This window comes from Rhinolophus sinicus, linkage group LG04 (genome assembly GCF_036562045.2).
Source record: "Rhinolophus sinicus isolate RSC01 linkage group LG04, ASM3656204v1, whole genome shotgun sequence".
NCBI classification, from domain to species: domain Eukaryota; kingdom Metazoa; phylum Chordata; class Mammalia; order Chiroptera; family Rhinolophidae; genus Rhinolophus; species Rhinolophus sinicus.
The window spans coordinates 165,024,385-165,040,333 of record NC_133754.1 but is presented as its reverse complement, the minus strand read 5'-3'; the positions used below and the strand labels follow the sequence as shown (position 1 = coordinate 165,040,333).

General features: G+C 36.2%; 1 protein-coding gene across 1 annotated transcript in view; it reads right to left on the bottom strand.

Moving 5' to 3' along the window:
* Positions 1 to 561: 561 nt before the first annotated feature.
* SLC44A1 (solute carrier family 44 member 1) overlaps positions 562 to 15,949 on the bottom strand; it is a 178,524-nt gene continuing 163,136 nt past the window's right edge. Inside the window, exon 16 of the mRNA XM_074330783.1 lies at positions 562 to 2,371. Coding sequence (XP_074186884.1) covers positions 2,357 to 2,371 — 15 coding nt within the window. The 3' untranslated portion in view covers positions 562 to 2,356. The remainder of the gene's footprint in view (positions 2,372 to 15,949) is intronic.

Sequence of the window (15,949 nt, the reverse complement as noted above, 5' to 3'; positions counted from 1 at the left end):
CATCTCTCTGTACCTCAATTTTCTTATTTGTAAAATGAAAGTATTAACAGCACCCATTTGAAAGGGTTGTCATGAAGATAAATGACAGTGTATATAAAGTGCTTAGAATAATGCCTGATATATAGAAAGGACATAATATGTTAGCTATTATTATTTTCTAAAATAAGTCATTCTACTGAGTATATCACCAGGAAACGAGGATGTTTTTGAGCCCTTTGGTACTGCAATGTCATTGCTGTCAGATTCAGATGGTTCTCCAGTATGTCAGCACTTCCTAGGGAAATAAGTCTCTTGAAATCCATCCCTCATTTTGAGGGTCAGTTTGAAAATGTCCCTAGCAATCGGAGTTTGAAGGGGGAAGGACTCACAGTGGAAGGGTAGGACTTAAGACAAGCAGACAAGAAGGGAAGATATGACCTCTTAACAGCTTGAGCAAAGGTGGGAATGAGCACAACTCCAGGGAATGGATATAGGAGAAGAAATGCATGGAAATAGCAACCTTCAATGCCCAAATGCCAGGGAAGTATTAAGAAAGCTTTGCAACATATAAAAGATGAAATATTCTGCAGCCATGAAAAATTATCTTTATGAAAAATACATAGCAATGTGGGAGAAAGCTTATGATATTACAATCTAAAAATGAAACAAAACCTTAGAACTTATTTTCTAAATACAATTGGATAATGTCTAGTACAGAAAAGTAACTAGTACATTTATAAAGTTTTCTTTTGTTTATAACTTTTACCTTAGGTGAAGTGGCATCCTATATGAAAGCTCAACCTGGTTTTCTGTTATTAAATCCATGACCTACAAATATTATATGTCTGCTTTTCTGCTTACGTAAAAGTGAACCAAAGACAAGTAAAATGGCTTTGAAATATAAACTCAAATTTGGCATGACTTCCTCATAGTTAAAAAAAAGAGAAGAAAAAAGGGGAGGTGGAAAGGAAGGTTAGTAGGGGTCACATTGCTGTGGTCTCTAAATTGCAGGCTGGGGTGTTGGGATTTGAGCATGTGGTAAGAGGGAAGCCACTTCCAAGTTTATGAGCAAAGAGCTATTTTAAGAAACTTGATTTGGCAGGAGGAAAAGGAAGGAATGAGTGACATGAGCCTGGGGTGAGGAGTTGGCTGGGGACGCGGAGGGCCTGACCTTTCTCTTCTACTCCATCCCTTAACCTTCCCTGGTTACATCCCTACAGCCCTCTACCCTTCCCCTACCACCATTAGAATACGGTGATTATCTCAGCATCACAAATCTTTAAGTAGTTTTTCAGTCAAATGGAAAAAACACACACAATAAATTGGCCTTAATGAGAACAGTTGGCTTTCTTCCTAAGTCATCCAAAACAGGGGTCTGCAAACTTTCTGGAAAGGCCCAGATAGTCAATATTTTAGGCTTTGCAGGCCATACAGTGTCTGCCATTGTAGAGAGAAAGCAGCCGTAGATAATACATAAAACATTGGGTGTGGCTGTGTTCCCACAAAACTTTATTTATAAAAATAGGTTGGGGGCTGGATTTGACTCACCGGCCATAGTTAATCAACTTCTGATCTGAAAGAACATTGTGTTATTTTTCTTAGAAAATAATTCTGTGATTCTTCGGTGCGGTGACACTAAAGCCTCCTTGACCTTCTCTCTCAGGCACTTCTCATATACCCTCATCCCCACCTCTATTTATGAAAGGAAGACCAGTGATGATATTATGGGCTAATTATCTCTAGAACAGTAATAGGCAAAGCAGCATGTTAAAGTGGAGGGGCTTTGGATTTAGACCTCGATTTGAGCCCTGACTCTGCCAATTGTGGGCTCTCACGCATAGCGCACAACCCCTTTGAGCCTCTGTTTGCTCGGAGGCAACGTGAAGAAAACAAGTGCAACTTCATGGAATTTTTGTGAGGATTAAATGTTTGTAAAGCACCCAGCCTGATGACTGGCCTGGAACAGGCACTCAACAAGTAGTTATTAACCCACATTGTCTCTATAAATAGCAGTCAAACAGGACAGACACAGCCCAAATGAGGAGAATTCCATCGTGGCTCCAGAGATCAGTGCTGGCACTGCGGTGAGAAGTAGCAAGGATCACTTTAGCATACATGAGGCTAGATAAGGAGACAACCCTAAATTGAAGACGCTGCTGCAAGACAGATTTGTATCAAATGCTTCTGATTAAATATTTATTAGGCCACCCCACTGTACTAAATCTACTTGGCTGTCAGTGGTTTGGGAACATGGTTACATGCTTTCATTGAAGTAATACGATCCTGCTCTTCATGTACAGACTCAACAGCTGGTGAGTGGGAGACCCTTGTATAAACAGCCTCCTCTGAGTTCATTCTTCCGGGCTCAAGGGACCAGTCACCTTTTCTTCAGCTGAAAAATAAACACATCAAGAAAATGAATGCTTCTCTCCTAGGGGAACGTGACACAATGAGAAGTAATCAATAACAAAAAAATAGTGTGGGATCATCTTTAGAGAAGACACTGTGAAATGTAATAAGGCTAAACACACACGAGAGAGAGAGAGAGAGAGAGAGAGAGAGAGAGAGAGAGAGAGAGAGAGAGAGAGAGATATTAACAGACAAGAAAGATGTCTAAGAGCCTGGGTTCAAATCCTGATTTTATTCCCTTACCTGCTGTTTATTTGTGGATGTTATTTAATTTCTGTGCCCACATTTCCCCATGTATGAAATGAAGATAATCACGGTATGTTCCTTTATGGTTGTTGTGAGGATTAACTGCATTAATATTAACATATACAAAATGTTTAGAATAGTACCTGGCACATATGAGTAATTAGGATTGCTAGATTAGTATTTGCCATTATTGGTGTCAGTATTATTCTTTGACAAAGGTGTTTTTAGAATAGCTGAACAACTGAGTCAAACAAACACATAATGGATCAAATTCAAAACTAATATGAAAAATCTGATTCTATGGTACCCTCAAACACCCAAACCTGAAATTCAAATGAAACTTTGGATTTTTCATGCCCGTGACTCAGTTAACAATAGGACAGGTCAGACCAGGATAATGAGTATTTTCATAGTTCTGTTCTATTCAAGAGACAGTTACTGAGTAAATGTATCAAAATTGACAACTATACTGTGGTTTGTAAAAAGATATCCTAATTCTTAGGACATTCACAATGAAGTCATTAGGGTTAAAGGGCCATGCTATGTGCAAATTATTCTCAGTTCAAAAATACAAGATATATATGCATACATATATGTATACATATATGTATATATGTATGTATATATATGTGTGTGTGTATATATATATATATATATATATATATATATAGAGAGAGAGAGAGAGAGAGAGAGAGAGAGAGAGAGATTTAACAATAGGTGTAACAAGCGTCTACGTTTTTTTGTGTAGTATTCTATTCTTATTCTTGCAACTTTTTTGTAAGTTTGAAATAATTTCCAACTAAAAAGAAGTGTTTTCTCAAGTTTGACAATCAAACAAGCATGGGGCTGCTGCAAGACATGCAAAGATGTCAAGATACAGTCCTGACAAGGCACTAGGAGAGCTTGGACTTGGAAGAAGGGGACATAAAATAGTTCTGTGATTCAAATACCTGATGGAGTCGGGGTAAGATCTCCTGATACACCCATCTCCACAATAAGCTTTTCTTGTTCCCAGGTGCCTAAGACAGGTTGTATGTGGCACTAAGAATAACATTGCTTGAACCCTTTGCCATAAGTTTCATTTTAGGGTTTTAGAATTGAGACTCGTTTCACATGCCTGTTATTGCCTCTTTGCTGGTCCCCCTGCCTCAGTTTCTCCCCAACTTCAATCTATTTTGCAAACTGCTCATAGAATAAATTCCTAAATCATTGCTCTCACCACATCAGCTCCTAACTCAAGAAATTACAATGATTTCCTATTTCCACAACACCTTACCTGTACTTTCCTGTCTAATCAGTTCCATGTTTTATGATTTTACGTGTTTTGACTTGTAGTTTCAGCTTTCATGGTTTGTTTTCCGCCATTACTGAAAATTACAGAACCTATGATTAGACTGAGATCTGATCAAGGTTGATGCTTAGTTACAGTCATGTGGCCTGAACACTACCGTGTTTCCCCCAAAATAAGACCTAACTGGACCATCAGCTCTAATGTGTCTTTTGGAGCAAAATTAATATAAGACCCAGTCTTATTTCACTATAAGACCCAGTCTTATTTTACTATAAGACTGGGTCTTATATAACATAATATAATATAAGACCCAGTCTGATTTTACTATAATATAAGACCCGGTCTTATATAGCATAATATAAGACCGGGTCTTATATTAATTTTGCTCCAAAAGATGCATTAGAGCTGATGGTCTGGTTAGGTCTTATTTTCAGGAAAATACGGTACGCTTATGCCAAAGTTGTGATTTGTCTGAGATTGAAGTAAAAGTTCTTTCCTCCAATTTTTTTTTTAAATTTAAATAAACTTTTAAATTTTAGAATAGTCTTAGGTTTACAGAAAAGTTGCAAAGATAATACAGAGAGGTCCCATATACTCCACATCTAGTTTCCCCTATGTTAACATCTTTCATCACTATGGTACATTTCTCACAACTAATGAACCCACACTGGCACATAGTTATTAACTAAACTCCATACTTTATTCAGATTTTATTGATTTTCCCTAATGTCCTTTTCTATTCCAGGATTCCATCCAGGGGACCACATTACATTTAGCTTTCCTCTTTTTTTACATTTTAAAATATTATTTTAAAAGCCAAATATAACTAAAGTGTATCGTCTCCATTCCCCCATTATAAAGAAGCAATCTGCATGATAAAACACCTTCCTGTTTTCTTACCCCCTCCCAAAAATGTCCCAGCCCAAAATAATCCAGTCTTATCTTTTGTTACTAGCTCCCTTGCCCTACGCTTCTTCCTATAAAAACGTCCAGTTTGTATACCTCTGGGAGCTGCCTTCTAGTTGCTAGAAGGGATGCTGCCATGTCCACGAATAGCTTAATGAAGCCAATTTGATCTCCAATTTTACTTGCTTGAATTCTTCAGAGAATATCCCTCTAGTTGTCTGCTGGGGCAGTTGCCTGACTTCACAGAAGACATGATGGTAAACTGGAAAACTTTATTTTTTAAATATACCTTTAAAAGTTTTAATTATAACTGAAGTACAATAAAGTACACAAACCTTAAGTATACATGGCTAATGAATGTTTACACATGTATGTATCCATGTAACACTATCTAGATTGACCTATAGTATATTTCCAGTACCCAAGAAGACTCCCTCAAGCCTCCATCCCAGCAAAGCACTACCTAAAGTAACCACTGTTCTGATCTCTTTTACCATAGATTCGTTTTGCCTGTTCTTATACTTGATTTAAATGGAACCACACTGTGTGTACTTGTTTGTGTCTAGTTTTTTGCTCAACATATCTGTGAGGTTTAATGTCATTTCAAGTTAGCTGTACTTCATTCTTTCTCAGTGCTGTGTAGTGTGCCATTGTATGAATATACCACAATTTATTAATTTATTCAACTGCTATGACCACTTGAGCTGTTTCCAGTTTTTGACTCTTACAAACAATACTTCCATGAACATTATGGAGCATGTCTTTTGATGCACATATGTATGCATTTCTGTTGGGTACATGCCCAGGAGTAGACTTGCTGGATCTTAGGACATATATTTACTTTTGGCTTTAACAATACAGTAAAACAAGTTTCCGGCGCGCTTGTACTGGTTTATTTTCCCATGCGCAGTGTATGAGAGTTCCAGTTGCTCCATAACCTAGCCAACACCTTGGATTTTAGCCTTTCTGATGGATGGATAGTAGAATTTCATTATGATTTTAATCTGCATGTTCCTGATAACTGAAGATGTTAAATATCATTTTATATGCTCATTGGGCAGTTGACCAGCCTCTTTTGTGAAGCGCAAGTCTTTTAGCCTTTTGGGTTGTCTTTTTCTTACTGATTTGCAGAAGTTCTTTATAAATTTTAGATGAGTTTTGCAAATGTGTTTTGTAAATACCAATTTTCCAGTCTGTGGCTTGCCTTTTCTCTCTTTTAATGGTGTCTTTTGATGAACAGAGTTGTTGATTTTTATAATGTCAAATGGAAGTCTCAATTTTAAGCAACTTAAAAAAGAATAATTTTATTTAAAAGTATGGGTTGTTTTTCTGAGTTCACTGTAATACACTGTGATAGAACTTGAGGTGAGCATAAAACCACGTTTGTTCCAGCTGTCATCAAGATTAAATATTACCAGACACAAACAATACAATGCTGCCCTAGGATCTCTGGCACCAAAAAGAGGAAGAAAGGGATCAATTTTTGGTTGCTCTGGCAGACCATATAATATTGCAAAAAAAGCTTTGGACCCTAAATACAGATGGACAAAGCTTCCAGACCCAGAAAAATTATTCTCTGCCCCCTTCTTTACATATTGCCTGTTAATAATCTGGTATCATTTTGGGTAATTTTTATGCAATCCATTAGATCTCCCCCCTTCAACAAAGTCGAACAGAAAGACAAGCATTTCTATCATACACAGATGATAGTGTTATTACCTTGACCAGGGAATGGCCTGAACAGATAGTAGGCCTATGAGCTAATTACTGATAAAGAAAAGGACTAGAAATTCACTGTTTGCAAACTAGAGCCACCATTCAACTGTTTTTGACCCATAAAAAAATTGATAGTTTTTATATAACCAACTTAACTATTTTTGGTAACTTTGCAAGTAGTTTATGTCAGAAGTATGCCAGGAAAAAAAGTCTTTAAATTAAAGCTGCTTTATTGTGCACAGCATAGAGTAGGGGCTCAATAAATATTTACCAGATGAATTTGAGGGTGCTGAGATGGGTGTATCGAATTGTATCTACCTAAAATTTACTAGGCTTCAAATTCTTGAAGCCACACTATATGGATTGGAATTTGGGCCCTTATTTGTCACTTTGTCCCAAGGAGACTCTTGGTGCTGATCGGAGTTCCACCTTCTTTTCAGATGCACGTCTTTCTTAAGATTCTCATTTCTCAGAGGAGGATGTCAGCCTCCTACCCATGCCAGCTGACAGGTAAGAAGCATAGGTCAGTGTTCAACTATATTCCAGGTACTTGTTAGAGAACAAAATGTACCCATTTCACTTCTGTATTTATCAAAAGCTCAGCTAAGACATACAGACCAATGGATAGACTTGAAAGTCCAGAAATAAACCCATAGATCCATAATCAATTGAGTTTGACCTTGACTAGAGTGATAAGACCATTTAGTGGGGAAAGAATAGTCTTTCAATAAGGGGTGATTGGACAAGTGGATATCCACATGCAAAAGAAGAAAGTTGAACACCTACCTCATACCATGCATTAAATTAACTAAAAATAGATCAAAGACCTAAATGTATGAGCTAAAACGATAGACCTCTCAGAAGAAAAAATAGGGCTAAATCTTTATGACTTTGGATTAAACCATGGTTTCTTAGATATGATAACAAAAGAATAAGCAACCCCATCCCCAAAGACAGATAATTGAACTTCATCAAAATTTTAAAAATTTTAATGCTTCAAAGGACACTATAAGAAAGTGAGAAAGAGAACCCATAGAAAGGGAGAAAATATTTGCAAATCACATATCTGATAAAGGTCTAGTATCCAGAATATATGAAGAACTATTATATTCAACAACAAAAATCTAATTTAAAAATGGGCAAAGGACCTGAATAGACATTTCTCTTAAGAAGATTTTCAAATTGCCAACAAACATACAGAAAGGTGCATACATCAATAGTCATTAGTAACGTGCAAAACAAAACCAAAATGAGATACCACTTCATACCCACTAAGATGGCTATAATAAGAAAGACAGAAAATAGGTGGGGATGTGGAGAAATTAGAAGCCTCATACATAGCCATTGGGAAGGTAAAATGGTACAGCTGCAGTGTAAAACAATTTGGCAGTTCCTCAAAAAGTTAAACATAGTTATCATATGACCTAGCAATATTACTCCTAAGTACACACGAAAGATAATTGAAAACATATGTTCTCACAAAAACTTGTACAAATATTCATAGTCTCATTATTCATAATAGCTAAAAGGTACAAACAACCGTCCATCAACTAATGAATGGATAAATAATATGTATATTATACAATGGAATATTATTCAGCCACAAAAAGAAGTAAGATACTGATATATATATATATATATATATATATATATATATATATATATATGTATGTATATATATTATATATGTATAGTATATATATATACGCTACAACTTGGTTGAACCTTGAAAACATGTTATGCTAAGTGAAAGAAGCAGGTCAAAAAGTCTATATACCTTATTATTCCATTTATATGAAGTATCCAGAATAGGCAAGTCCACAGAGAAGTAAAGGAGAGTAGTGGTTGCCAGGTGCTGAGTGAGGAGAATAGGCACTGACTGCTACAGAGCATGGGGATTCTTTCTGGGATGATGATAATGTCATGGTTGCACCATTTGTGAACAGGCTAAAAACCATACATTGTACCCTAAGACGGTAAATTTTATGATATGTGAAGTATATCTCAATTAAAAGAGAAAGAAAATAACTATGAAAAACTTGTAAGAAATGATTTAGTCCCACAGAATAAGAACTGTAATTAAGGCATACACACACTAAGAGACAGAAAAGATTTCAACAAACTGAGATAATACCAAAGTTCTGCAAGGGAAGAAGAATTATTGAAAAAATTTTTCAAATTAATTTATGTATCTAATAGTCTTCTCATTAACATCGCAGAGACCTTCTGACAGACAGTACACAGTAAGTGATTTTACATGTCAAAAGATAGTAATAAGTGCTATAAAGAAAACGAAAGGATGTTAACCAAGACAGAATGTGGTAGTGGTGTTACCATTTTACTTAAGTAGTTTAAGGAGGGAATCACTGATAGGGTAACATTTGTATTGAGACCCGAAGCAAGCGAGGGTATGAGACATGTAGAAGCAAAGGTGGTGAGATGTGCCTGGTTATGCAAAGAACAAGAGGCCAGGAGGTCTCGTGGCTGGAGCAGAGTGAATGAAGGGAGAGTAGTAGGAAATGATTTGAAAGCAATAAGAGGTGGGTGGGTGGGGTGAATCATGTAGCGGCTTTGAGTTTTATTCTGAGTGCGATGGCAGGTCACTGGGGAGTTTTGAGCAGAGGAGGGATAAGATCTGACTTAGATTTTAAAAGGATCCCTTTGATTCTTGTGTTGAGAATAAAATGTAGGGGGACAAGGCTGGAAGCCAGAAGACTAGTTAGGAACCTCGGGCAATTTTTCAGGCAAGAAATAAAGGGTGGCAGGAGTGGAGGAGGTGAGAAGTGATTGAATGATGGGTCTCTATAGAATAATAGAAGTCCAAACTGCTGACAGACTAGATGCAGGGTAGAAGAGGAAAAGAGTGGTTAAGGATTCATTTCGTGGTTTTCATTCTCAGCAAATGGAGGGTCACTGTTGCCATTTACTGAGAAGGGAGTTCGATTTGAGAATAAGTTTGATATACTTGTCAGAAATCCAAGGGAGAGATGACAGGTAGGTAATTGGAGAGGCCTAAAGTGAATCTAAATTTCATCTGGAAGAAAAATGGGCAAGAGATGCTAAGTAAAATTTCAAAATGAAGATTAATGTAGGGTATGAAAGTGCAGTCTAAAACTACAATAAATAAAACTGGCACAAGAAATTAGAGATTGACAAAACGAGATATACCGTGAAATGGCTCCTAAAAGGCCTCTGCATTTGCAGCTTTAAGTGTTGATGTTTTTCCTATTTGCAATGAAATCTTGGATGGTGATTGATCCCTAACTTTGTTGAGGTATGCACTTTTTCCATAAACATCTTTATTGTTTTTCCCTCAATATACATAATTATTGTAAAAAATTAAAGTAATACAGAAAATCCCTACCTTCAAATTCCTCTAACTTTTGACATAATCTGGTTTTCTATCCTTCCAAATCTTCCTTCTAAGGCATGGTATGAATTATGTGCCCCGTGGATGTGGAATGGTATCATTTAGCTATGAGTGAGCCACGCTAATGCCTATTGTAGAGATGTGAATGCAGCTTCGTTTAATTTTTTTTTATTTCTCAGTAACTCAATTAAAGCTTTGTACACCGTTCAAGAACATCAGGATTTATTAACGTATGAAATAACTGTATCGATATCATAGTCAAATCATAGTAGCTAATATGTACTGTATTGAATGTTTCTTAGGTGATACACCGCATGCTAAATCTAGAACTGTATAATGAATCCTCCTTACCATCCCTCTGATACACGTGAGAAAGCTGAGGATTCGATGGGCTAAATACCTTGCCTGAGACCAAAAAAACGTAGCCGAGTCAGGATCTGAACCCACCTGTGGCTGATCAAGGTCCAAAGCCAACTACTATACTTCTTGGACTATTAATTAAGGGTCTACTGCATATGATGAAACATCTTCACTAACCAATGGGGGAAGGGACAGATTGCTTAATTAGATTGGCAGAAATTTGTTAAATATTCAGTGTGGGCCTCACTACATTGATATAACAAAATTATTTTCAGCTATTAACAAATACGAAAAATGAAAGAGATAAAACCATTAAAAATAGAATATAAGTTATACCTTAATTTTAGAAAGAAAAAAATACAAGAAAATATAGGTATGTATTTTACTGATGTAGGGGGTTCAGACAAGAATTTTGAACAAAAAAGAGGACAATAACATAAAATACATGATCAATTTGTCTCTCATAAAAATTTAAATCATTTATAGATAAACTATCACTAACAAAAATAAAAGACAAATTATACAGGATGAAAAATATTTGCCGTAAATGTGACAGAAAAAATGCTAATATCACTAACATAAAAATCTTTTACCCAACAGTAAGAAAAGCAGTGATATCTCAATAGCAAAATTGGCAAAGGACATGAATAGAGAATTTAGAGAAAAGGAAATATAAATGGTTGATAACTTAATGCAAAATATTTAATTCACTATCAAAGAAATGCAAATGAAAACAAGGGACTGTTCTATTTTCCCTTTATGGTCATCAAAGGTGAACCGAGAATGATGTCATGAGTATCTGCCAGGTGTGGAAAATGGGGATATTCATAGATTTTAGTGTAAATATAAATGGGTAGAGCATTTGTAGACATCAATTTGGCAATACGTATCAACTTTATCTTCACCCTTTGCTCTACAATATTTCCTCAAGTCTATCTTAAGGAAGTAATTAGCAGTGTGACAAATACGTCTTTACAGTAATAAAAGGATATATGGGAATATAAATCCACTATTAAAAATCATGTTTTTGAAGAATATTTAATGATATGAAACATGCCTAATATATATATAATGTAAAATGACAAAGACAGGATATGAAAGTTTCTGTGCGTATATATTTTATCAAATCTGTGAAAATGGTGTATATGTGGATAAATATAGATACATAAATATGTAAACCTAGCAGGAAATACATAAAATCATAAAAATAGTTATTATTTTGGTTAGAGGGAGGCAAGCATAGTTTTTCTCTTTTCTGAAAAAAATTTCTACATATTTTAAAATGAAAATTTGTTACTTTAATAATCAGGTTAAAATTATAACAAAAAAGAGCCTTTTAAAAGTTCATTTTTGGTGGTCTAATAAATCATTTAAGGTCTAGGAATGTATCCTTAATATTGGGCAGAGATATAGACAAAGATTTTAGATACAAAGATGATTATTTTAGCATTATTGATAATCCCCTAATTTTGAGAGGAAATTGCTATATTCAGTAACAGGAGAATAAGACTGAGTAAAATATAGCAAAGGAAAATATTATAAATCTATTAGTTCTGCTTTCAGGGAACTTTTAATAACATGGGGGAATTCTCATATGTTAAGAGAAAACAGAAGATAGAAATTATTTAACATGTATCTTATTTACTATGCCCTTTTCTTTTTAATATGACCTAAATTAGATAGAAGTACACACACACACACACACACACACACACACACACACACTCATTAATGTATAGTCATTTTATTTATTTATTTGCTTATTTTCCGATTTATCCACTTAACAATTTCTTTACAGAGACTGGGTTTGAATTCAGACTCTGGCAAGAAATAACTGTGAGACTTTAGGTAAATTGCCAATCGTCCCCTTAGCCTCTGTTTTCTCATCTGTAAAATGGGAGGAACATCTATTCTGCAAGAATAAATGAGGCAATGCATATAAAGACCCAGCACAATGACCTACCCAGAAAAGGTTTTCAAGAAATAGCAGTTGATATTATTTGATTATTATTTTAAAAAATGGAAAAGATTTAGGAAGCAAAGAAGTAGTAGAAAGATGATAATGTGTGGGCAGAGAGCTTCTCATTCTCCCAGTCAGGGGAATTATTTATCTTACAATTTTAAAATATAAAATTATCAAATATATTACATTCTTGGGACTCAAAAGAAGTGTAAATATTAATGAAAATCAAGGAACAATACACAACTCAGATCAAAATATAATTAAGCAAACACAATGTTAGGAATAACATAAGGCACCCCTGCAAATTCCCCAGTGCTGCTTAATAACTATGATATTGCCACCTTGTGGAATTAGTCATGCATTACATATCCCAGGGATTGAAATTTTATTTTGAAGTGATTTATATAGACACGCTAAGTTATATAAGTACAGAGGATGCCAAAAAAATGTATACTAATGTATATTAAGAAAGGAAAAAACTGTACTAAAATTATGCTGATGGTAACCACTTTGAGCACGTCTTGTAATTGCAGAAGTCGAACGTGACTTCTATTCATCTGTTGTTATCGGTATATATTGAGTATTACAATTTTAATATAGTTTTTGCTTTTTTAAAAATGTGTATACATTTTTTTTTGGCACCCTCCGTATCCTTAACAAAAAATTAACATTTAACAAGGTGAGATTATACACAAATTGTTCAAACACATACTTAATTTAAAAATAAAAAGTTTTAATGTAGAAAGTAATATTATAGGAAGTTTGGTGAACAACCAAAAACATCACCATAATCCAATCACTGCAAAACAATAACATCATTTAAAAATTATTTTTATTATTTCATCCCATTTTTTAAAATTTCTAAGTTAATATTATATAATTAGCATTTTCCATGCTGTGACATTCTTCACAATGATTTTTTTTCACAATGATTTTTAATAGCTGCCTAACCTTTTTTTGAAAAGATGTGCCATACCCTGGCCCCATGTTCCCATAAAGCAGGACATCCAGACTGCTGCTCAGTCATTTACTGAGAGAGTTTCTGTACAAGTAGCTATGACTGCATTTATTTAGTTATAAAAATTAAAGTATGTTCTTATTGCAAAGATAATACACAGTATTTTTAAAAAGGAAAATTAAGAAAATAATCTACACTCACAACTTCCCAACCCAGATGACCACTGTAACACCTTGCAGGTTTTTAAAACATACACATATATGTGTAATATATATGTAGTATATATTCACATTTTTAAAACAAAGTGGAATTATACGACTATGCATATATAATTTTTTTCATTTAAAATTATATCACGTGCAACTTTCTATGCCAGTAATACCCATAGAAAACTTTATTTGTATTGACTGAATGGTATCCCATTATATAGATGTGTTAATTGCACACATGTACTATGCAGTACTGAGTTCTAGTACATACGTTACTGGACATGGCACTTACAGTTTTATGGGAGCAGGGGAGAGCAGGCGTTAAACAAATAAACAAGAAAAATAAATACAGAAACCCGGTTGGTGATAAAATGCCATAAAAGAACAGAACCGGATACTAGAAGAGAAAATACTAGTGGTACAGGAGTTGGTTGCAGAAGGCCTGTCTGAGAGACTAGAGAAAGATTGGACTTGAAGGACAAAGAATCTGGCATGTAAAAGCAGAGGAAGAACGTTCTAGGCAAAAGGAGCAGCATACGTGAAGACCCTGAGGTGGAAAAGTTCTTAGCATCACTAGAAGCTGAAAGGTGTTCAGTGAGGCTTGCACTCAGTGAGGATGGGACAGATGAAGCTGGAGGGCCTCCCTACCATGGAAAGGTGTATGTGCTGTGTTTTCAGTCTGTAGCAGTAACATGATCTGCTTTGTATTTTAGAAAGCTCACTCTGCCTGTTCTGGGGAGGAGAATGGATTAGGAGGCAAGCATGTACCATGGGTGCCTGGTTAGGCAAGGACAGTGATAATCCAAACAGGAGATGCTGGGGTTTGGAATAGCGTAGAGATAATAATGATTGGATATGATATACAATGGGGTGGGCAGTTAGTTAGTCCGAGTAGTCGGCAGTAAACATTGAGTCCAGGATGGCTGGGAAAACTTGTGGGTTCTGAGGCAAGAGGGCAAATGGAAGACTCTGCTCTCATCCTCTTCCCATCTTTGCTCCAGCCCACACCGTGACCTGGAGTTCTCTCTCATGCTCACCTGTGGACACCTGAGCTCACTAGTCCAAGCGCCATCCATGCCCCCTGCCATAGCCAGGATCCACCCTTAGGAGGAATTACCTGGAGAAGAGACCCATGCAGGCCTTGTTGGAGAAGGGAGTTCTAGAATCCTGGGTTTCTCCAGTGTGGTCTTGGGGGGACGAAGTGGGCTATAGGTGGGCACATCCCCTTAGCCACATGGACTCCTTACCCTGTGGAAAGGGTCCAGAGGGAGGAGGGCAAGTGAGGACGCTGATGCTCAGGGTCTTAAGGTGATACTGACTGCATCTAGCCAACATTCACTTTGAAAAATCTCTTAAGTCATCCATAAAGTACAGTACTGTACATGTGTGTTATGTGTACAACCCTGTATCACTGTTTTCTCATTCTTCCTTGTCCATGTTTCCCTAGAGCTCTCAGTTAAATTAATTTCACCTTCCATGGTGTTGGTGATCAACGCCCACTTACCTGGCTACTAATGTATTTCCTCTGTATCCATGGTAAGTAAACCCTTGAAAGCATTCATTTCTTCTTTATACATTGGCTTTTAGGCTTGATGCCAACTATTGCCTGCTAGTTAGTACATCTATAAGATGACTCTGTAGATTTTGGAAAATGATTGGACTTGGAATGACAGGCTGAAAGAGAGGGAGGGACATCTTTAAATGATTCTAGGATTCTACCTTGAGTAACTGGTTTAACAATGGTGCGATCTGTGACATGGGAAAGACCAAGGGAAGAATGGGTATTGACGTATCCTAATTCGTTGACCTGATTCCCTATTGTCAGACATTGATGTTGGTTGCAATATTTTATAATTAGGAACAATACTCTGATTTACAGCAAAATCTTTTCACACATCCTTAATTTCTAAATACAGAATTGCTGGGTTAAAAGATGTGCACATTTTTTAGATTTTTAAATATGCATTGCCAAAGAACTTTTAAAAGAGCTAACTGTTTCCTCACACTGTTAACATTAGGGTAGATTTTGAGTACTGAAGTTCTAAGTCTCCCTCCCCTCTTTCTTTTTCCTCACTTCCCTCCCACTGTTCCTTTGTCCATTCAGTGACGAAACCTTAGTCAAGTACCTACTATGTCCCACACAGGGCCTGAGATAAATCTAGCTTTGTTCCTTGTTGGGGGCTGGGAGACAACTGGGGAGAAGGAAGAGCTATGGGAGACTCTAGAATTTTGAATCAGATGACTTGGATATCCTACCCACACACTTCTTTGTAGAAGGCCAAATGAGTTAAAATTCCTTCATCATTATGTTGGCAATGCCACTCTGGCAATTTGGAAGGAAAAAAGGTTTACCTTTGTGCAGACCACACATAGGACACTGAGACCAGACTTTGCCCCAAGGAACTGTAAGTTAGAGGGTACCATTTTACAATGAGCTTTTAAAGTATTGTGCAAATTGTACCCTGGTAGCCAACGGCCATATCACCTCTCCAGGCCATGAGGAAGGATTGCTCTAGCCAGGTCGGGGCAGGAGTTCCCCACA